This window comes from Corvus hawaiiensis, chromosome 11 (genome assembly GCF_020740725.1).
Source record: "Corvus hawaiiensis isolate bCorHaw1 chromosome 11, bCorHaw1.pri.cur, whole genome shotgun sequence".
NCBI classification, from domain to species: Eukaryota; Metazoa; Chordata; class Aves; order Passeriformes; family Corvidae; genus Corvus; species Corvus hawaiiensis.
Genome location: NC_063223.1, coordinates 22725184 through 22746449, shown reverse-complemented (window position 1 = coordinate 22746449; position 21266 = coordinate 22725184). Strand labels below are relative to the sequence as shown.

Sequence of the window (21266 nt, the reverse complement as noted above, 5' to 3'; positions counted from 1 at the left end):
ATGAGCACATGCAGTGTTGTGATTTGTTGTGCTCTTTCTGATGTCCCTTCAAGTGACTGGACAAGTGCTTCGCTGTGATGCCATCGTTGATTTAATTCATGGCATTCAAGTTGTGTCCACAACAAGAGAGCTCTACCTTGAGGATTCACCACTGGAGCTCAAAATTCACGCTTTGGATTCAGAAGGTAAGAGATTTGCTTGTAGGAAATTAAATATGTATTGAAAGTTCTAATTGTCTGATGCATGCACTAGCTTTATTTGGGACTCAGTTGACTGATTGAAGCCAAGTGGAGAATTTTAAGGGGCTTCTCTGGACAATACATTGTGAAATTGTCTTTTTTCTTTTGAGCTGAGGGTAGTCTAAAGAATTTTGCAAAAGGATGTTTTTGTGACCAGTCAGGTATCCAACAGCAAGTTCAGAGGTGATGTTTGAGACCAACCACCTATTGCTCAATGTGTTAATTACTACACAAACACTCAGTTCTGGGAGGCACCATTTAGGCTCATATGAGTCAGTGCGTTTGGACTGAATGCATCATTATTTAGTAGGAGCAGATAACTTCTGCTTTTTGTAGTCTGTAGCATCAGAAGAAGAACCATGATCTGATAAGAATTTCATGCTTTTGACAATCAAGTTTTGTGCACACATAACACACCAAGCAAGGGATTTTTAGGACAACTTCTGAAAGGAAATAATGTGTGAAGCAGCTATAAAGGTTGAATTAATTGTTTTGGGTACTTTGGGAACTGAGCCATCATGTTTGTAAACCATGAATGCCAGGTGAAGTATGGTGATGTGTTAATAATGAAAAGTAAATTAGTTTTTATCCTATGTGTAGTGCTGGATTTGTGGCTTGGTGTTTGTGCAAACTCAAGGGTGCTCCATGGTTGTTCTTGTAGGGATAAACCAGAAATTTCCTTGGGAAATAAGTCATGGTTTATATTCCAGGAAGACTCTATGCTTGTTCTCTATTTTTGTTCTAATCTGGTTGTTTGATTTGTAGGAAACACTTTCAGCACCTTGGCAGGGTTGGTGTTTGACTGGACAGTAGTGAAGGACCCAGAGGCCGATGGCTTCTCAGACTCCCACAACGCACTACGGTAAAGTCATTTCCTTTGGTCTCAAAAGCCTGTTCTGTTTGATGTGTAAAAACACTTCCCCACATCTAGGCAGTTCACTGAACTGATGCCTAAAATAACAATGCTTGAGGGTCAGTCGTTTCAGGTTGGGTTAAATGTCTACCTACGCGACAGCCTGGGCACTTCCACCTCTGTTTAACTGATAGTGTTAGTGAGCAGCTCTGGGGTTGATCTTGCTGAAACATCTCTTGCAAAAGGAAGATTTATCAGCAAGATTGTTATCTCAGGATTTCAGCAGAGTTCTATTTTTAGCTTTCTTTTTGAGGAAAAAAGTCCCTGTCCTTTTCAGAAAGGAGCTCTCCAAACCTGAAGAATTTCAGGTGTCAGTGGACACTTGGTTCTGGGGTTGAAATAGGATGATTGCTTGTGGTGAAACCAGTTCTCCTACAGAGCAGAAAGGTTAACAGCCAACTTCCATCCTCAAACCAATATTCCAGATACACTGCAAGGGGAGTGGGGGGAGCAAGCAAGGCTTTGCTGCTGGATAAACACAAACTCTGATTTTGCAGCCCTAGAGAAGCAGCAGTAGCTGGGGAAAGCCTGTTAAGCCCATAATACACCTGAAGCTGCAGGTGTGAGTGAGAGCCAGAATGAATGGCTTAGTGGGACTGGGTATCCCAAGTCCTAGTCCATATGGAACTTCTTCTTTCAGTAAAGTATTTGCTGATGGGATTTTAACCAAACTAATTTTGATATATGCTCTACTGTTAGCATAACTATGATAGCATAAAGATATTCTACAGCTGGTACAGCTTTGCAAAATAAATTATAAATTGTCATAAATACTTTAATATCCATAACTGTTCTCCGTACGGCCCTACTGGTTTTGCTGTGCAAGTGCACGTGAAGCCAAGCAGATGATGCGCATACAGAAGGTGACACCCTGTAAAACACTCTCCTCTTTTCACTTCCTGTCATTTTCCCATCCATGGCCAATTCCTTCCCTCTCTTTTGCCACTTTTCCTTGAAATTTTTAACAGTTACTTCAAGTGTTCGGCTTGTAGATGATTTTCATGGTTATTTATTAAATACATCCTGGCTTTTTGAGAGAGGTCGAAGTTACATTCTGCGTTTGTTGAGCTGTTGCTTTTATAAACTTAAGCTTTGGGTCTTGCACATCAGTTGCTCTACACTATAGAGAGTTTTTGCAGTCTCACCTACTGTACAAACTGGAGGGGTCATTGTAGACAACATGTGCAGTCTTCTGATAGCTCACAAGCAAGCTTCAAACAAACTTATCTGTCACAGAAATTAGCTGCAGATACCTCGAAGAATGAGTAAAATTTGGATATCTGGTTCCAGGCAAACATCTTAAATTGGCTTAAAAATGGAAATGGCTGGGAATAGATGCTGGTGGTTTCTCTGTGGGCTTACAAAGGTTGGTTAACAATTTTCTATTCACTTTTTGATTCACCTTTCAGTATACTGAAGTTCTTAGAATCCACTTACATCCCTCCTTCCTATATATTGGAGATGGAAAAAGTTGCCAAGCAAGGAGATACCATTCTGGTGTCTGGAATGAAAACAGGGAGTTCTAAATTAAAAGCAAAACTGCAGGAAAGCATCTATAAGGTAAGAAACTTGAGTTTATCCTTATCTTTTGAATATTTCATCTCGTAGCCCAGTGTTCCAGGGGTGCTGTGGGTTTGCATTGTGGATGTCAGTGCTGGCTTGACTCTGTAGCCCACATCACAAGAGATGACACCCTGGGAAGGCTGGAGCTCGGTGCAGTGACCCAGCCCAGGACAGGGCATGTGCCAGAGATCATTTCTAAACCTCTGACAGAAGGCCCTGTGGCAGAGGAAAGCACTCCCAGTGCTTCCATGCAGTTGAAGTTCTCCTGATATTCATACTGTACATACAACTAGAACCATTGCATTGGCCCTTGAGTCCCTTCAAAAAAGAACCAACTAGAGCAGTTCTTCTTTTCAGTCAATAAACATCTAGAAAAAGGTCTGCTCTGTTGGAAAGAACTTTATTTCCTGTTGTGCTTGAAATGAGTGTCATAGGAATAATTTCTTACATTCAGTTCTGCCTCAGGAGGTTTTGGTGTCCAGAGAAGGGCTTTGTGATGTGAGTGTCAGAGCTACCAGTGTTCAGCTCCAGTGCTGGGTGGTCTTCCCAGCTGCTGTGGAGGTCTGGGATGATTCTGTCTTTGAAGCTTGGGCTCACTGAGATTTTCATTTCACTCTGCAAACAGCTGTTTCTTCTCTTAATAGAATTTACAAGCACCTGTGAGAGTATTATGTTTAATTTAATTTATCATTGTGCTGGTATCAGCTTAATACTGCGCCTTAAAAAACTGCCTCCATAAAATGGGGGTTTTCTGAAGTTCATCTCATCTCTGCAGTCTGGTTTTGCAGATTTGTGTTACAATATTTTGTGCTTCATGTTTCTGCTCAAAGCAGAATGGCCGTGGGCTATCTGAACCTTGGCTGTAAAAAGTGTTCTACTGAAATATTATCTACATGTGTGTACTGGTACCACTGGTAAGGTGGCACAAGTAGTAGTGCATGTTGAGAATTGTATTTTTGTTACAAAATTTAGTTTAGTTCTGCCTAATTGTACTGAGTACATGGACATACTCTACATTTTATCAGTCTGACTTCTTTTGAATGCTTGTAGCTTGGTTAGCTTTCTGGTTTAATATTTATATTTCTCAATTAGTTTTGAGCTGATACTGTGAGAGAAATGGAAACAATATTGTTCTGCTTGCAATTTTTTATCTTTCTGATTAATAGTTCCTTTCAATCTTTCACTGCTGCCAGACTGCACATTTTCAGTGAACATCCCTCAAACAGCTGTAAGAGAGTTTATACAATTACCTGTTGTATTCCTGATTTAATAGACCAGTGAGTTGGATGCAGCTTCCTCAGTGAAGTTATAATGGAGATGCTGTCTGGAGGTGCCATGTTTTACAGGGGGAAGATGGATTTCTGAATGTCTGAGTGATCACTGAGCATCTGCTTCAAGTTTTTCTGTATTCTCCAAAATGATCTTCATACAGACATGATTTTTTTCTTAATTCTTGCACTGTATGCACAGAGCAAATCTCTGTACCATTTACTGTCCCTTGCATTGCCCTGTTGTGACAAAATTCAATATGAAAATATAGAGCCAATTGCAGCTAGTAATGTTTTTCACTTCTAGATTCTAAGTTCCTGCTGCATGGTCTGTTTCAAACAAATGAGCTGCTTTAAATGTGGTTACTTTTTCTCTTTTTTCCCCCTCCATCAACAGGATGTACACCCTGCGGAAGTCAGATTGCTTATTTTGGAAAACATCCTTTTAAATCCAATATATGACATCTACCTTCTGGTAGGAACATCAATTCAGTACAGAGTTCAGAAACTGAGGCAAGGGAAGATCACAGGTTTGTTCTGTTCTCTTTTATTTTTATTTTTTAATGCTTTGTGTGAATTTTTAACTGCTGAGAAATTTTTAATTGTGTTTAAACTACTTTGTTAATATTTAATACTGTTTTCCTAAGGCACACAATGATACAGCTGTTTAGTTCTTTTAGTCAAAAAAAAAAAGACTGTTAAGAATATACTCTTGTAGATTTGTCAAGGATGTAAAGACAAGGGTAACTTAGAACAGGAGCTAACACTGTCATTTTAGATGTTAACAGTCACTAAGGAGTGACTTTCTTACTTAAATCAAATTTAGATCAGTAACTTTTCTAACAGAAAATGTTTTATTGGCAAATGGATTTGCTCCACAAAGTGAAGCCTTTGTAAAGGTTAGCTGGCTTTATGCCCACTTGAGAGTGCAGTGCCTTGAGTTTTCCCTCTTCTCTTGTTTTTCCCTTTTTTCCTTTTTGTCTTCTTTTTTTTTCTTTCAAAGCTGGAAATCAGTTGGATGTTAGGTCTTAATAGTGAGATGGTATTAACTGGGAATTGCAGTTTCACAGACATTGTAGTTTGCCAAGAAGCTCATTTGTGTGTGTGTGTGTGTGTGTGTGTTATGACGACAGAAGTGCTATTTTTACAAGCCATTAAGAGTACTGATTTAATATGTGCACTAGGCATCAGTAAAAAATAATCAGCAATAATTAGCAGCAGCCAAACACTGCCACACCTGCTTTTACTGGTTTGTGTGTTGTGTTGTTTTGCCTGCAGAAATAGTGATGCCATCAGATCAGTACGAGCTGCAGCTCCAGAACAACATCCTCGATCCCAAGGGAGATCCCTCCCGGCCAGTTGCCAAGCTGGACCAGGCAACATCCACTGTGACTGCATTGCAGCAGGGGCAAACCAACCTCGTCCTGGTGCACAAGAGTATCCTTCCTTGGGAATGCTTTTCCAGCCACTGCTCTGTGGCAGGGGACAAGCTTTCCACCCTTTGCAACACAAAAAGTTCAAGTTATCCTCATTTGTACCAAGAGTCTGGAAATCAGGAGCACTGGTGGAGCCATGGAGAGCAGCACTGCTGTGAATTCAGTCTCAGCAGAGCTGTCTGATGCCTTGGAATGTTTTAACAAATTAGGTTGGCAAAAGATCACTTAAATCATGTGTATTCCCCTCAGTCACTGTAGGAATGTGAGCGGGCTTTATTTAATTTTTATGTTTCAGTCATTATATTCTCCAGTGAAATCTCTCCAAAGTGCTCACTGTCTTGCACTGAAGTGGGAGTAATGTTTATTTGCAGTGTACAATTAGCTTTAAAATAGCCAAAGAGACACAAGGAGTCCCAGGAAAATGCTGCTCTTGATTTGACTTGTGCTAAACTTGTGTGTTCCTTTACTGAGCCCTCAGGTATCCGCATGCAGGGCGTGTCCAGGCTGCCCAACAGCACTGTCTATGTGGTACCTCCTGCATATTTGGGTTGGTGTTGATGCAGTCTTCCTGATTGCTTAATGCAATTTCTTGCCTTGTTTCTGTGATTTTCATGCTGTATCTCCACGCTTCCGTTTCTTGTGTTAGTTTTCACAAAAGAGTGATTTTATTCATAAAAGTAGATCGATGTGAAATAGGTTTTATGTATTTTCCTGTGTCTCTGTAGTCAGCAGTTTAAAATAATGAATGTTCATCTGCAGAGTGTGGGCACCAGAAGCAAAATGCTTTTCTGCATTAGATAAAGAGGCTGTTGGTTTGTGCTGTTCAATATTTCCTGTTTTGCAGGATTTACAGTTCATCCAGGTGACAGATGGGTCCTGGAAACGGGCAGACTTTATGAAATTACGATTGACGTGTATGATAAATCAAGCAATAAGGTGTATTTATCTGATGTAAGTTGAAATGTTGGTATACTTTGCAGTGACTGTCTCCTAAATCCCTGCTTTGAAATTATTTGAGTGGTTTCTTATTTACACTGAGACAGGACAGTGCAAAGCGTGTTGTTTCTTGCCTTTTCATTTTTTCCATTTGTTTGGTTGTTACTTTTTAAAAATAAAGCACTCTGGGTGACTCGTGAAATTATTGGAGTCTTAAGTGCTGTAGAAAAAAATGGAAGTTGTACAGTGTCCTTCAGGTTGGATGGGACTTGGAGCAACCTCAAATCATCCAGTGCCACCCCTGCCATGGCAGGGACACCTTCCACTGTCCCAGGCTGCTCCCAGCCCCAATGTCCAGCCTGGCCTTGGGCACTGCCAGGGATCCAGGGGCAGCCCCAGCTGCTCTGGGCACCCTGTGCCAGGGCCTGCCCACCCTCCCAGGGAAGAGCTTCTTCTTAAGTTCTATATACTAGGTACCAAATGTACACAGTTCTTAAAAAACTATAAAGAAAAATAATTTTAAAAAGGTCATTTACAACAAGAAAAAAATGTATTAAGTTACTGCTTTTCAGAATATTGGAGGTATGGGAATGTTATTTTATTTGCCCATAATTGCTTTTTGGGATGCAGATCTGGGTTTGAGCTAGAGCTCAGCAGGGTGCTTTTAAGGCAGTTATATTCACATGTTCTTTTGTGTTTTAGAAGGAAAAAGTTAGAAAATTACTGTAAAATATGAATTATTTAGTGGTATAAATATAAGTACCTTCATGTTAAATTGCATGTTGCTGATAATTGTAAAAAAAAAAAAACTTTGTGGAGTTAATGCTGTGTCTAAAGGTAAAATCTTACTGAAAGACTGAAACTTCCATAGGGAGAATTCTCTCATCAGTTTCAACAACGTGTCTTTGAAGTATGCTATTAAACAATAGTTTGCTCATTGACTTGTTGTATGTTTGTGGCTTTCTGTCCTCTATTAATGTCAGTTACCTGTGGCAATTTCTATTTCATATTCTGGTTTCAGAACATCAGAATTACTACAGAGCTGTCCAAAGAATACTTTGAGGTGCTGCAGTCATCTCTGAATGGATCCTATCATTATGTGATGGCACTAAAGGCGGGTGTGACCGTGATTGATGCTGCCCTGACATCAGTAGTTGATCAGGTGTGTCTTTGTGAAAACTCTTCTGCTTCACTGGTAGGCCTAAAAATAATTGAGCTGTGCAGTAGTGATTTCATAGCAAAAGGCAGCCTAAGAATTACGTGGGTCTGAGCTGTCTTGCTTTGAACAGATTAAGAACCAAATTCTAAAATCCTTTCTTCATGAAAACTGTCAGTTGAGTCAACAGAGGATTTGCTTAAATAAAGACTGTGGGATTTTGCTCCCGAGCATGTGGCAAACTCCTGTTAAGGCAGTGGTGCACAGCACTGATTTCTTTTCTCGTGGCAGATCCTTGTCCTGAGCAAGGGGCCTCTCACAGGCTGAGGGAATTTTACACTTTATTGTGGTAGGATCATCACTCTCATACCCTGGCCTTGTTCTGCAGTCAGTTACATTGGGGAAGTTTGCTATCAATTGGTAAGTGACCTTAAACTCTGGAATGACAATCTGCCAAATGTATCAGCCTGCACATTTCTCCAGATTAATATTCATTAACTTTCTGCTGGTTGGGCAGGCTGCTGAATGTGTGGCTAACTAGGGCACGTGGTGTGGAAGTGAGTTGCTTTTGCTTGAGACTTCAACACTTCAACCCATTTGCTGTGAGATCATTTTAGTGATTCCTTGAGCAGGATTAAGTAGATCCTTGAATGTGATAAGCCACGGTCATTCTCTGTGTCAGAGATGTTCTCTTCAATGGAAAGGCATCCACTGAGAGCTGGTTTTCCTTCAGAACTGCAGTAGCAGTGTGTTGTGCCAGAGGGTTGTGGCACTGCAGTGACAGCAGAGCTGTGAAGGCCAGCATTTGCAGGGGTTGAGCTATGGGTCTTCCAGGCTGAATTTTGTACAGAGTGGGATGAGCAGAGAGTAAATGCAGGTGTCAAGCCTCCAGACTGGCTCTCCAGATGGGGTCTCAAGTAGGAGTAGTGAAAGAGTGTATTTCTTCGTGGTGTTTGCCTTTTAAATGAGTGTGGGCACCTGGATCTCCGTAACAGGAGCACTCATTGAGTGCCGTAGCACACCTTGCTGCCAGGAGCTGTTTGCTCACATGTAATTCTGTTTGTAAGTGATCCTAAATAGTTTTCCTTCCTCTCTGAGATGTTTTCAAGGACTTGTCGTACGTAAGGACTAAACATGAACTCTGGGAAGCACTGTGGTGCCATTTATAACACTGTGCTCTTGCCCTTTGCAGGATGGAGGTGTTCATACCTTACCAGTTCCAGTGCGAAACCAGCAGGACGTGGAGGTCTATGTTCCAATATTTCTTTTACCCAGCATTCTGATGTTTCCTTGGCAGCCAAAAGCAGGAGTCTACCAGTACACCATCCAGGTATGCCAAAGAAGTACCCAGCTGCAGGGAGTGTTGCTCAGGCAGGCACAGTGAGGCCTGACACCACTGGAGTGGGGTTGACTTTGGATACTTCAGGCATGGTGGCATCCAAAATGTAATTTGGAGGAACTTCATGGGATGTTAGTTATAGGAATTAATACATAGTTTTAAAAAAGCACCAAGAAACCAACAAACATAAAAACCCCACTGCCTTTTCTCTCTTGTCTTCCCTTCCTCTCTCCCTCACATGTGCACCAGGCACCTATGCATGGTTTGGAATTCTGAGAAGCATCCTATATGCAAAGCTCCACAGCAGTCATTAGAGGCTGCCCTTTGCTGGCAAGGGTTGGAAATATGAATGGGAGTGTGAAGTGACTGCAAAAAGGGCATGACAAGATTAATTAGCAGCACTCTGCCAGCCTTGGACATCAGTATTCTTCACTCGCCACACACCTCGTGCTCCTAATATAAAGTTCCAGGGAGGCAAAGGCCACAGCTCATTTACAGAAGGGATGTATTTCATGTTTCTTAGGTGTGTCTTTGCTCCCAAGCTGTCAGTTATTCCGTATGCTTCATGAAGCAAATGGTTTGTCTTCAGTATCCAGTATCTCCAGTCTAAGGAAAAGAAAGTTGTGCTTTCTCAGCCCAGGCTCCTACCCTAGGCCAGTGATACTGAGACCCTGCACTCGGGTGTTGGATGCACAGTTCCTACCTCTCCCTTTTAGCATAAAGTAGTGCTCAGTTTTGGACCTGTCCTAAGGAAACCGTATCCAAAGAGGCAGCAGGGCACTTGGTGGCAGGGTCTTCTCCCAGGTAACAAGGGACAGGATGAGAGGAAACAGCCTCACGTTTAGAGTGGATATTAGACAAAATTTATTCACAGAAAGGGTTGTCAAGGACTGACACAGGCTGCCCAGGGCCCTGGTGGAGTCACCATCCCTGGAAGTGCTCAAAAAACATGGGGGTGTGGCACCTGAGGACATGGTTCAGTGGTGGACTTGATAAACTCAGAAGTCTTTTGCAACCTTACTGATTCAGTGATTCCATGAAGAGAATCAATCTCATAGGAATTAAACTGCATTCTCCAGTGTAAATCTAAAGGCAACTCCATTGAGTTAACCACTGCATCTCTACTTGTCTGTTCTGTGGGATTAGTTTGGTTTACTTCATGCTATTCCTTACCACACCAGCAGTGTGGTAAAAATTCTTAGTACAAATCTGCATTTTCAGTGCTTCATCATAATTCTGCTGGAGTTTTCCCAGTAAGGGAAAGTAAATGTGGTTTTGTTTCCTACCTCTCTGGGTTCTATTCTTACCTTGCCTTATCTTGCATATATAATGAAGTATCTCACCAGAGAACATTCCTTCATGATACTACAATAATTGTGTCCGTATTCTTACTTTACTGTGATTTTTTTCAATAAAAACATAGAAACTTTTTCTCCCAAGATTTAAATTTTGCTGAAACTGAGACCTTTCTTCCAGTGTCTCCATCCCACAGTACCAGTGGTTGTTGACAACAACACACACACAGCTCAACTGTTGTTCCTGCCTCTCCATCAGTGTTTACCTCCCACTCCGTAGCTTCAGTCAGCCTATTTCAAATGGGTGAATAGACTTTTTCTGAAAACAAGTCGAAAGGGATTTTTGGATCTAGCCAAATTCTGTTTATAGCTAAAGTAACTCCCTCCAGATGGTATCAGGATGCCTGGCAGGATTTACTTTGTCAGCTGTCTGGTTTGTTGGGGGTTGCTTTGTTCATATTTGTGCTAATGAGGTGGTTTCTGTTGCCTTCCTTCAGTCCATGCACGAGAGGTGCAGTGCCAGCTGTGTGAAGTTGAGCACGTGGAGGCTCCTGGTTTCTGGGGAGGCATCACTCACAGGCAGCAGTATGGAGCTCCTCTGACTGATCAGGCTGCAGGGGAAGCTGCTTTACCCTTCCTCTCCTCAGTGCAGACTGGCTGCTAGAGAGAGAAAATGTAGTGAGGTGTCTGGGGTTTATGGCAAGGAGATGAGACTTCATACAGTTATTAAGAATTGGGCATTTCTCGTTTATGTTTTCTGCTCATCTCCCTGTTTCAACTAAAATACCTTTACAAATGTGCTGAACTCCTGCATTCTTTTAGCCTTTCTCACCACATCCCATGCATCTCCTGTCACACACCTCTACCTATTTATTTATTTGTGTCCTTCTGTAATCAGGTTGTGCATGTGCTCAGAGGAAGGAAGAAGGGAAATGACCCTCCTCTTCATTTTCTTTTTATTCTCTTTTCGTGGTAAAAATTACTGGCTAAGCTCCTGCATAATTTAGGTTTGTTTGTTTTCCACACTGTCCTTCTAGACAAGATTTATCACCTTGTTCGTTTTTAATTATGCAACAGGTTAAAGGAAATGCTGAGGAAGTTAAAGAAATTAAAACAATATACATAAAAAAATTGCTCCAGTGTTCACCCTTGTTTCACTCTGATGGAACTTTCGACATTTATTTTGAAGTGTGAAAGAAGCTGAAATTAAAATGAATGAAGGGTAGCAATCTTCTCATCTCTCTCCTATCTCACCTTGCTTATTTGAAAGTTCTGAGGTGTTATTTTGTTTGGATTTCCCATTCTCAGTGCATTCCTGGTTTTCATGCAAGATATCCAAAGGCAAGATACCCAAAGCTAAGAAATGTGAAAACCATATACTTGATTAAATGTTTGAAAGATTTTCCCTCTGTATTCCAGGCTCAGGGTGGAAGTGGCAACTTCAGCTGGTCCTCTTCCAACCAGGCAGTAGCTACAGTGACAGTCAAAGGGGTAATGACAACTGGGAGTGATGCTGGGGTCAGTGTTATTCAGGCGTTCGATGTTCGGAATCCGTTGCATTATGGAGAAATGAAGGTAAGAGATTTATTTTTCACTGATGGCTCTTGAATATGGCTTTTGGAAACAGTGAAGGAGCTGAGAATGCCATGGGCATTCCCCTTTCAAAACTTTCCCAGGAGGTTTCCCTGCCTGCCCTGTGGCAGGTTAAGTGATTGGTTTCAGTTTGTACTTTAGGGAATAAACTCTGTCCAGTGCCTTAACTTTACTCCCATTTTTGCCCCTTCCTGATTTCTTTTTCCTTGTTGGAATTTTTAAGTGCAAGAAGAAAATGGTAATTGACTCCTGGCCTGGCTGTCTAAGCAGACAAGCCAAACTAAAAATTCATTCTGTAGGGCGATAGGTGGGTGTTCTCCCTTGATATCAAAGGGTGACAGTTGTTATCAGGATGTGCAAGGAAATTTCTGACTGGAGAAGTAACTGAAGTGAGCACAGTGCTGCAGACTGATTCCAGATACCTAAGCTGGCCAAGAAGAAGCAATGTTTTAGGAAAATCAGGAGAAAATAGCAATGAAAAACATAGCTCCCAAGAGGGATTTTGTGGTGTCTCTGCAGACCATCCCCTGTTCTTAGGTCATGGTGGTCAATGTGTGGTGTGGAGTGAGGAAAATGCAGGAACAATACATCTAGTGGCCCCAAAGGGAGGGGTGTGACATGAATTAAAATCTGTTCAGAATTTAGCTTACGCACTCGCTCTGCAGTAATTCTCTGAACAACCCAGGATGCTGCTTTTTAGCAGTGCAGCAGTTACCAGCAGGAGACACAGGAATGAGGATTTTTTCAGCTAAAACTTCTTATCCTCAAGCATAAGTCAAAGCCTGAAGACAGAAAGAAGCCTTCTGTCCATGTGAGCTTTCAGAGCAGTGTATTGCACAACCTGAATAGGTTATTTTTGAATGCCTTTGTTCTTGTGTTAGGAGCTGCTTTCTTTGTGGAATAGCTCTTCAGAGTTCTGTTTACTGACCTCAGTGAACAAGTTTTAGTAGCCGTAGTTTTAGGAGTAGTTAATCCACACAGATTACAGCTTTAACTCTGTACCATATGGTTTGGTATCCTGAAGCCAGTTGCAGAAGATTAAGTAGTTAAGATACTGCAAATAAAAGCTTTGATCATAGTGATGGTTATGAAATCTGTGGTCAGTCTGGGGTGGATTCCTTAATGGATGCTAAATCTGTCCCAGCTGGTGATGGTACCTCTTGGAGCTGCTACACAACTTAGTCCACACTTGGAAGTCTGCAGAGCAGAAGGGAGAATAACGGGAGTAGCAGTAAGAGGAGGGCTCCCCAAGCTGCTGTGGCCTTGGGCTGGCATGGGAGAAGAGCACTGAGACACGCCTGTCCCTGTTCCTTCCTCCATCAGGTGTACGTGAGCGAGCCCAGCGCCATGGAGTTCACTCCGTGCCAGGTGGAGGCACACGTTGGGCAGGTCCTGGAGCTGCCCCTGAGGATCAGCGGCCGGGCTGGCCTGGAGAGGGGCGAGCTGGTCCCGCTGAGCGACTGCTCACAGCTGGAGCTCTTGGTGGAGGTGGAGAACCCCGGCGTGTTCAGCCCACTCGAAGGTGCTCTGACCCCCTCCCTGGTTTGGAAGTTAAACAGGTGTTACCAAGTCACAGCTCTCCCTTAAATCACTGTTTCATGGCTCTGTCCAGCATCCCCATGGAAGTGCCAAACTTCAAGGGGGAGGGGATCCCGGTGGTTTTATTTTGAGGATGTGTCTACTTCCAGGGATGGGACAACCTGTGCCAGAGCCTCATCACCCTCACAGCCAAGAATTCCTTCCCAGTATCCCATCTAAACCTTTTCTCTTTCAGTTTGAAGCCATTCCCCCTTGCACTGTCCTTACATGTCCGTGTAAAAAGTTCTCTCCATCTTTCTGGCAGGCTCCCTTCAAACACCCATATTGAATTTGATGAACATGCCTGAGCATTTCTTTCCAAATAAGCTCTTGTATATTTTTAATTTATCTGACAGGAAGACTTAAGCCAAGTGCTGATTTTTGCAGTGGAGTGAGAGTGAAGGCTGAAGCTCAGGGGTACACCAGGCTGGTGGTTGTGTACACCCATGGGCACGTGCGCCTCAGTGCCAGCATCACCATCGCCGCTTACCTGCCACTGAGAGTGAGTGTGTTTCCTCTGCTCCTGGAGCAATCCATCACGCAGACACCTTTACATGACAGAGAGCAGGTCATGTCAGGTCGTGTAAGGTTTGAAAAACCCAGGTGGGTGGGTTTATGTTCCACCATTGGCTGACTCAGTGAAGAAAAGAAGAAAGAAGCTGAGTCCACGGTCAGTAGATGGGAATACAGAAGAGGCTGCGTTGTTTCCTTGTCTGCAGAGGCCTAGCACTGACTCTGCAGAGCTGAAGTCTGAGCATAGCTCTCCCCCAATATGGAAAAAATGTTAGTGCAAATCCTACAAATTTGTGGCTATAATGATAAAATATGATGATGTGAAATGCAAACTACGAATGGTTTTTGTGTTCTAAATGTCAGGTTAATTGTTGTGGTGATAAACAGCACAGGCTGTCCCAGGGATGCACATCAGTGCAGAATTTGTTGGAGAGGTTGGAAGTAAAACTTGTGTAGGAGAATAATTACGTACACAGAACTGTTCTGGAGAGAGCACTGTCAAGTGAAAGTACAACTTGACATTATTTCATTCATTTAAAATACTTCCTTTAAAAGTGTAGCAGAATACTATCTCTCTGTGCTCAGAAGAATATATTAAGGGTCTCCCTTTTGCTGTAATTCTTCATGAGAGAGATGTGATTAGAATGCAGCTAAAACTTTTCTTTGGATCCATGGCTTCCTTTGAATATAATCCAGCTGGACAGAATCCTTGTGGATTTTGGTGCAGCTCTGTTTTTCACTAAATATGCTGACAAACCACTGCATGGGAGACACCACAGCCCAGTCCAAGTAACCAATAGAGCTGTTCATTCATCAGGAAGTTTCTTTTGCAGAGCACAACCAAACTGTGTAAAAAGATTATTATCTTTTAATTAATTGATTGATTGATTACAGGCTATCGATCCACTGTCCATCGCTTTAGTGACTTTGGGTTCCTCTAAGGATATGTTGTTTGAAGGAGGACCGAGGCCATGGGTCCAAGAACCTTCCAAGTTCTTCAGGAATGTCGCTGCTGAGGATGCAGAGAGCATTGTCGTGTCTTTAGTTGAGCCTCCCACACCTCGAAATAACAACCAGCACTGGGTTAGGGTGCTGTGCAGGAGCCTGGGAGAGCAGGTAAGGGCCAGGAGGGATCTGTGTTGCCCTGCATCAGGCACTGAGAACTGGCTCCAGACAGATTTATGGTGCCATATACCTGTTATACAGCAGGATGTTTTTATAATGAGCCAGTAAAGAACTTGGGTAAGTACATTGTTTATGTGTTGTGATGCTGGTTTTAGAGCGAGCATTTCACAGCATTATGTTAAAAAGTGGTTTATGATGGGTTTATTGCAGTATAAACCCCAACCATGGAAACCTTATGTTGTGGGATGCATGGAACATCCTGATGAGTGCAGGTTCAGTTTGCATGAACAGGATCAGAGCAGAGGGTTCCTGCAGCAGCTGACTGCTGTGTCTGACCTGCTCCTCTTAACCACGTTACCTTCCAGTGTAATTCTGTTTATTTGAACAAATAGCAGCCACAGGAATTGACTGCTCTCCTGTCTGTGCAGCCCTGGTGAGTGTGGCTGTGCTCATTCTCCACCTGGTTTTGTTCTTGCCAACATGCAGGAGTCATTTATCCTGCTCTGTTCACCCTCCCCAGCCCATGAAGCTTTTAGCTTTGATTTAATGTTTTCCTCCTGCAATTCTGCAAGGCCTAAGCATTTTGGTGGGGCTGCCACTGATTTCCTCAGTGGACACTTTGCAAAGTGGAGCTGTTTCTGTAAGTGCAGACTCAAAAGGAGCAGGCCTTGGTGTTGATGTGCAGGTCTGTGCATGGCTGGCTGTCCCCAGCACATCACACCTGCGTGGCTGCCCAGCACCAGTGCCTGAGGGGATGAGGCGGCTGACCAGAGCTGCCTCAGCCTTCTCTGGCTTTAGATCCACTTGGTTTTGCTGAAGGCTAAAAAAGGAATGTAAAATAAAAGATGAGATGTTTTTAAACACAGTGAAGTGACTGTAAATGTTGCCTTTGGGCTGTTCTATTCTCACTCTGCAAGAACACCTGCTGTTTCCTTTTTCAGTTACAAGAAATTTGCTGTTTGAATCAAGTTTGATAGTAATGAACATGAACACCAAGGAAGAGTTCCCAGGAACAGTACTTTCATAGTGATAAAGAATTGTTCTTGAAATATGTTCCCCCTTTTACATCTTCCTGTGTCTTAACAGTGCTGTAAATCCCCAAGAACTGTATTTTTGCTTTTCATTCTGATATCAGTGTAACTGAGACCTGTGGAAATACAGCATTCCTGAACTCGACTCTTTCCTCATTTGCTGTTTTCAGGTTGTTACCTTAACAGTTGGGAACAGCCCCACAGTGACCAACCCTTTCCCAGTGGTTGAACCTGCTGTGGTGAAGTTCGTGTGTGCTGTCCCTTCCCGGCTGACTTTGATTCCTGTTTATGGCAGCCCTCAGCTTGATCTCTCCTGCCCTTTGCTCCAACAGAACAAGCAAGTGGTAAGCCTGGGAAGTGACAGAAAAGGAGGTGTTCTTACAGCTGAAAAATCAGTGTTGGGAGCTCCACGTGCAAAATCAAGTGTCTGAGCTGCTGCAAGAGGAGCAGGAACTGGAGCTGTGGCCACACTGGTGCCCTTGGGAGCTCCTGCACAGGGCAGGCTTGGTCAGGGAGGGTCCTGCAGTAAATGGACAATGTATATGTGTAGATGATCAGGCAAAAAGAACTTCACTATTCTGTTTTTATTCCATATTTCATCTCTATCCTAATGAGAGCTGTCACATGTTGGCTGCTGAGTAAACCACGTTTTGTCGTGTTAATATTCCCAGGCAGATGTAAAAGTCATCCTCCTTCCCTAAAACTCTGGTGCCTGTTGAGCTGATGAATCATTTTAAATAGCTGCTATGTAATAGCAGGAGGAGAAGGAGATTTTTGTGTATTATTAGCCACTTCAGAGCTCACCTGCTTTCCTGGCTCCACGATGTGTCAGTTAAGCCTGCCTTGGTGCACAGCTGTTGCTAATGCACTTCACAAGAACAACACCAGAATTATGAGCTTTGACAAACAGCAGTGTTTGTCATTATTTGTTTGAATTCTAAAAACAATTTTGTTGAGCTGTGGTTCCATTTTGTTGTTGTTGGTTTGAGGGGGGAGGGGTTGGTTTGTTTGTTTGAAGATAGTTCACTGGCTAAAAAACAACCAAACCCATGCTCCAGGAAAACCCCCTTAGAGTTCACAGGTTTGCAGAATGTTCTGGGTTGGAAGGGACCCACAAGGATCATCAAGTCCCTCTCTGAATGGCCCATACAGGGATTGGACCCACTTGGTGTAACCAGCACCATGCTCTGGCCAGCTGAGAGAATCTCAGGGCTGTTGGAGTACAGCTTAATGACTTCATTTTAATGAACATTCCTTGTGTACTGATGTTATAACAAACCTCATGGAACTCAGCATATATTTCTTTAATGAGTAAAAAATCCTCTTGTATCTGTTCAGTTCAAAATATTCCTTCTTTTTCAGGTTCCTGTTTCCAATTACCGCAATCCGGTGCTGGATTTGGCTGCCTATGACCAGCAAGGCAGGAAATTTGACAACTTCAGCTCTCTTAGTGTTGTGTGGGAATCAACAAAAAAGGCCATTGCTCGTATTGAGCCAGAGCTGCCGATGGAGCTGACTCTGAAGGAAGAGAGGAATGGTCAGAAGAAAATGCACGGTACGAGTGGGTTTAAATAAGCATTTCATTGTTTGAAGGTCTGTTTGGTAATGTCTGAGCCTGATTACTGTAATCTGCAGTCATACTTCAGCTTAACATCAGTGTGCATTTTTTTTAGCGTGTGCTGTTGAAGGTAGGAGAAAAAAGGAACCAAGTCCCATGTGTAGAACCTGTCTTGAGAGAGAAAACTGTTGTCTGATGAGAATGATCCTAGAAGAGCTAAGCAGTGTATTTTTCATCTTTGTTGTATTCTAGGCTTACAAACTGTTGTAGTTGACCGTGAGTTTGGAACTGCTGCCATCTCTGCCACTGCCACTGGATTCCAGCAGCCCCACCTGAAGGCAGCCAGAGCCAAAATACCGGTAACAGCACTCGGGGTTTCTGCCATTTCCCTGTGACTAACGCCCAGTGCTCTTGGGATGGGTTTATTTCCTCCACGCACAGCACTGTACAAGTAAGGCAGCTCCACAGTGGGATCTGGAGACAGCTTCATACAGCAGTGGTTTTATACTGGTTCATGGCTTTTGCTGCTTTCCTCTGCACCAGGTGCTGCTATCCATATCAAATATATCCAAGTCTTTGGGAGTTTTTTAACCATCTGGGCAAGGGCATTACAGAGAAGTGTTTCAGTTGTTTTGTTCCAATACAGGGTTTTTTAATGAATCGGTGAATCTCTGCTGCTTGTCCTTCACTAAAGCAGCCATGTGCTTCGTGCAGCTGTCACTGGGGAAAGCAAATGGATTATTGCCACTGCAAAGCTGGGTGGGAAAGTTCTGCGTGAGCAGAGCAAAAGCTGACTGATTCCTCATATGGACCATATGTTAGTCTGGGCTCTGACTAATGCTGTCTTTTTTCCTGAGAGACTCCTCCACTGTACAGTGCCAGCCATAAGCCCAGGCTCTCATTTTACAAGTCATTAGCCACTCTGAAATATTTAGTTTGTAGATACTCAGCCTAGGGAAGAAAAACAGCAAAAGGTAGTGATGATGAACAAAGAGGGCAGGTGGAAACAGATGGCAGTTTTCAGTTTATGTCACTTTTTTGAACTGAATATTAGGGCAGGTTTCAGCCTGTGGAATAACCTGGCATATACAATAACTGACTCTTAAAAATTGAATTTCTGTTTAACTCTGCTAAGCAAGATTTAAGTGGGTTTGGGCTATGTGCAGTACCTTGAAAACAGAGTTGAGGCAGAGTAAAATACGCAGTGAGAGGTTACAGTATTTAACTCAAAGCAGGTACCAGATGGGCACCAGTAATGTGAAATACCCTGTGGGCCAGGTTCCTCTCAGCAGGGCCCAGGTTTGTCATCTGCTTAGTAAATTCTTTGAGAGTTGATCTCTTTTGCCACTTGGTTCTTGACTTTTCTGTGAGGTTTCTTAAAAAATTGAGTTGTAATATGGAGACTTGATGTTCTGCAATCATTTTGTAATTTACTGTGCTCTGCTTTGTTAGTCCAATATTCAATATTTTCTTTCTTTTAGAAATAATTAGAAAAGTGAATGCTCCAAACTTTGCCTTGAATTCAGAGATGTTTATTGTTTTTCAGAGTGGGGTACATCTGTGTAAAATGGTACTGGAGTTCTCTTAAGTTCTATTCTCTGTGTTTAAGTTTGGGAGGACTCTTTGGTAGTTGTAGATGCCAATTCTGCTGCACTTTGGAGGCTCCTGTGTTGTTTTTTTAAATGAGGTAACTTGGCAGCTTTTTTCAAGTACATCAGCAATGGGCTGCTCTGTTCTGCTCTCAGACCTGCCCATTCTCCTTTCTTGCAGCCAGAAATACAAACAGAAATCTAGTAGGTGGGATATTGTCTTGATCGTTGTTCCATGTTTAAGTGGAACACCCTGTTATGTCATTAGGGACATCCTTTCTACATCAAGGAAATAATTCTACTAATTAGGTGAAATGGGTACAGAGTAGTGATTTCCTCTAGAACCTTTTTCCTTTTCTGAGCTAATGTGGTTATGAGCAAGTGATTAAACCTGCATCTGGTCCAGTGTTCATGTACTTACATTTAAGGAAGAATTTCTCTTGGTGGCCTGCTAAGAATCACAAAAAGATGAGTTAGAAGTAGAAGAAAACTTGGTGTGTTTGCCTTATCACTCTGTCTCAGAGTTAATACCCTGTCCATGCTTGTCAGACATCATTCGCTGATCCTGCAGTGCCTGGGCCCTGTCCTCTGGCTTGACCAGGGTTGCAGAACAGCCCATGCCCTGAGGATGCCCTTCCCAGTGCAGGAGGTCTGAGTGAGCCATCTGGATCTTGTGGGCATCTCCTAACCTGCACTTGTGCCCTGGCTCTTTGGTCGGCTGCTTTAAGCGCCCTCCCGGCACACACGGGAGGCTTGCAGCGTTCTGCCTCTCTGCTCTGACTGCTGAAATTGTCCCTTGCAGCAGGAAGCTCTGCTCCCAGGGCCTGCCACCATTGAACTGATGCTCGTGGAAGATGTGAAAGTGAGCCCTGCTGGGCTCTCCATTTACAACCACCCTGACGTCCAGGTAAGGACTTACTCTGCTACTTTTCCAGCTGCAGGGAGGAAAAGAGCACACATTATAGGAGATGTGTAAGGAGGGACCAGCTTTACTAGAAAGATACAGTCTTCATTTTGGATGCTTTTCTGGTATTGCAGGCAGATCTTCTCATCCAACAAGGTTCTGGATATTTTTTCATTAATACCAGTGTGCCAAATATTGTAAGAGTGACACATGAGGAGACTCAAGGCATTGCTTTGGTGAGTGCAGTATTCTGTGATTTTACACCTTTTTGGCAGCCAGGTTATTGTTCTGCAGCTTCAGCTGCAGAAATATGAAACGAATGCAGATCTGAAATGCATTCTGCAGTGAACAACAATAAAGCTGTATGTTTGCATTGCTGCTTTCATCAGGCAACAATTGGAAATGAAACAAGTTGCTTTAAAGAGTGGTTTTTATAAATGTATAATTTACAGATTTGTCTTTTAAGAAGTAATGCTGATAAAGTTGTGAAATAATGATAATTAAGGTGGAAATTAGAATATCAAAAGAATTTGTGAAACATTTTGGTTGTCTCTAATTGTTGCAAGTGTGAGGTGGGAATATATTTTCCAACTAGGCACAGAGGTGAGGAAAAAGTAGAAGAGATGAGGGGTTTTTTTGTACATTGTACACTGTTTAAACTCTTAATAGTTTTTTAGTCACGTTTCCCTGATGGGTTTAACTGATGTACATGAGATAAATTCAGCGCTCTCATCTGGAACTCAGGAGTGGAGCAGTGACAGCAAGATAGGCTTTGTGAAGTGTAGAAGGAGATTTAACTGTCTGTCAGATTAAAGGAGAGAAAACTCCACTTTTCACGTATTTTTAAAAAATGCAGCCCCCCCCACAGACTTGGCGAGTTCATTAGCCCTGTGTGCTGTGTTTGGGGTAAATCCAGTGCCAGCCCTGGGTTTTCCCATGGCAGCAGCAGAAGGGCCTGGGAAGTCAGCAGGCCCCGTGTCAGGCTGCTGCCCTGGCAGGTACCAGTGCAGCCAAGGGGACAGAGATGAGTTGGCAGTGAACCCTTCTGAGAAACTAAATTCAAGTTACCTGGAGCAGTGATTCCCAGGCTTTTCCCTGGGGCTGCCAGGGATAAAATCTGTCCCTCTCCCTCTGGTTTTGACGCAGCAACTTTTCTGGGTGTGGTGGTAGCAGGGGAGGAGCAAAGTGTGTTCACCAGTGCAATATCCCTGGATACTGGGAGCCGCTGGA

General features: G+C 42.9%; 1 protein-coding gene across 2 annotated transcripts in view; it reads left to right on the top strand.

Annotated features, from left to right (window-relative positions):
- Positions 1-21266, top strand: part of NUP210 (nucleoporin 210) — a 51538-nt gene that overhangs the window by 10054 nt on the left and 20218 nt on the right. Inside the window, exons 3-20 of one of the 2 annotated variants that reach the window (XM_048315917.1) lie at positions 54-185; positions 1005-1101; positions 2562-2712; positions 4381-4513; positions 5262-5420; positions 5898-5966; positions 6264-6370; positions 7377-7517; positions 8704-8841; positions 11565-11720; positions 13062-13260; positions 13673-13818; positions 14724-14945; positions 16156-16329; positions 17348-17540; positions 17796-17902; positions 19938-20039; positions 20171-20272. In XM_048315917.1, coding sequence (XP_048171874.1) covers positions 54-185; positions 1005-1101; positions 2562-2712; positions 4381-4513; positions 5262-5420; positions 5898-5966; positions 6264-6370; positions 7377-7517; positions 8704-8841; positions 11565-11720; positions 13062-13260; positions 13673-13818; positions 14724-14945; positions 16156-16329; positions 17348-17540; positions 17796-17902; positions 19938-20039; positions 20171-20272 — 2528 coding nt within the window. Of the gene's footprint in view, positions 1-53; positions 186-1004; positions 1102-2561; positions 2713-4380; positions 4514-5261; positions 5421-5897; positions 5967-6263; positions 6371-7376; positions 7518-8703; positions 8842-11564; positions 11721-13061; positions 13261-13672; positions 13819-14723; positions 14946-16155; positions 16330-17347; positions 17541-17795; positions 17903-19934; positions 20040-20170; positions 20273-21266 lie in introns of both variants that reach the window. The other variant, XM_048315916.1, reaches the window with a different exon arrangement.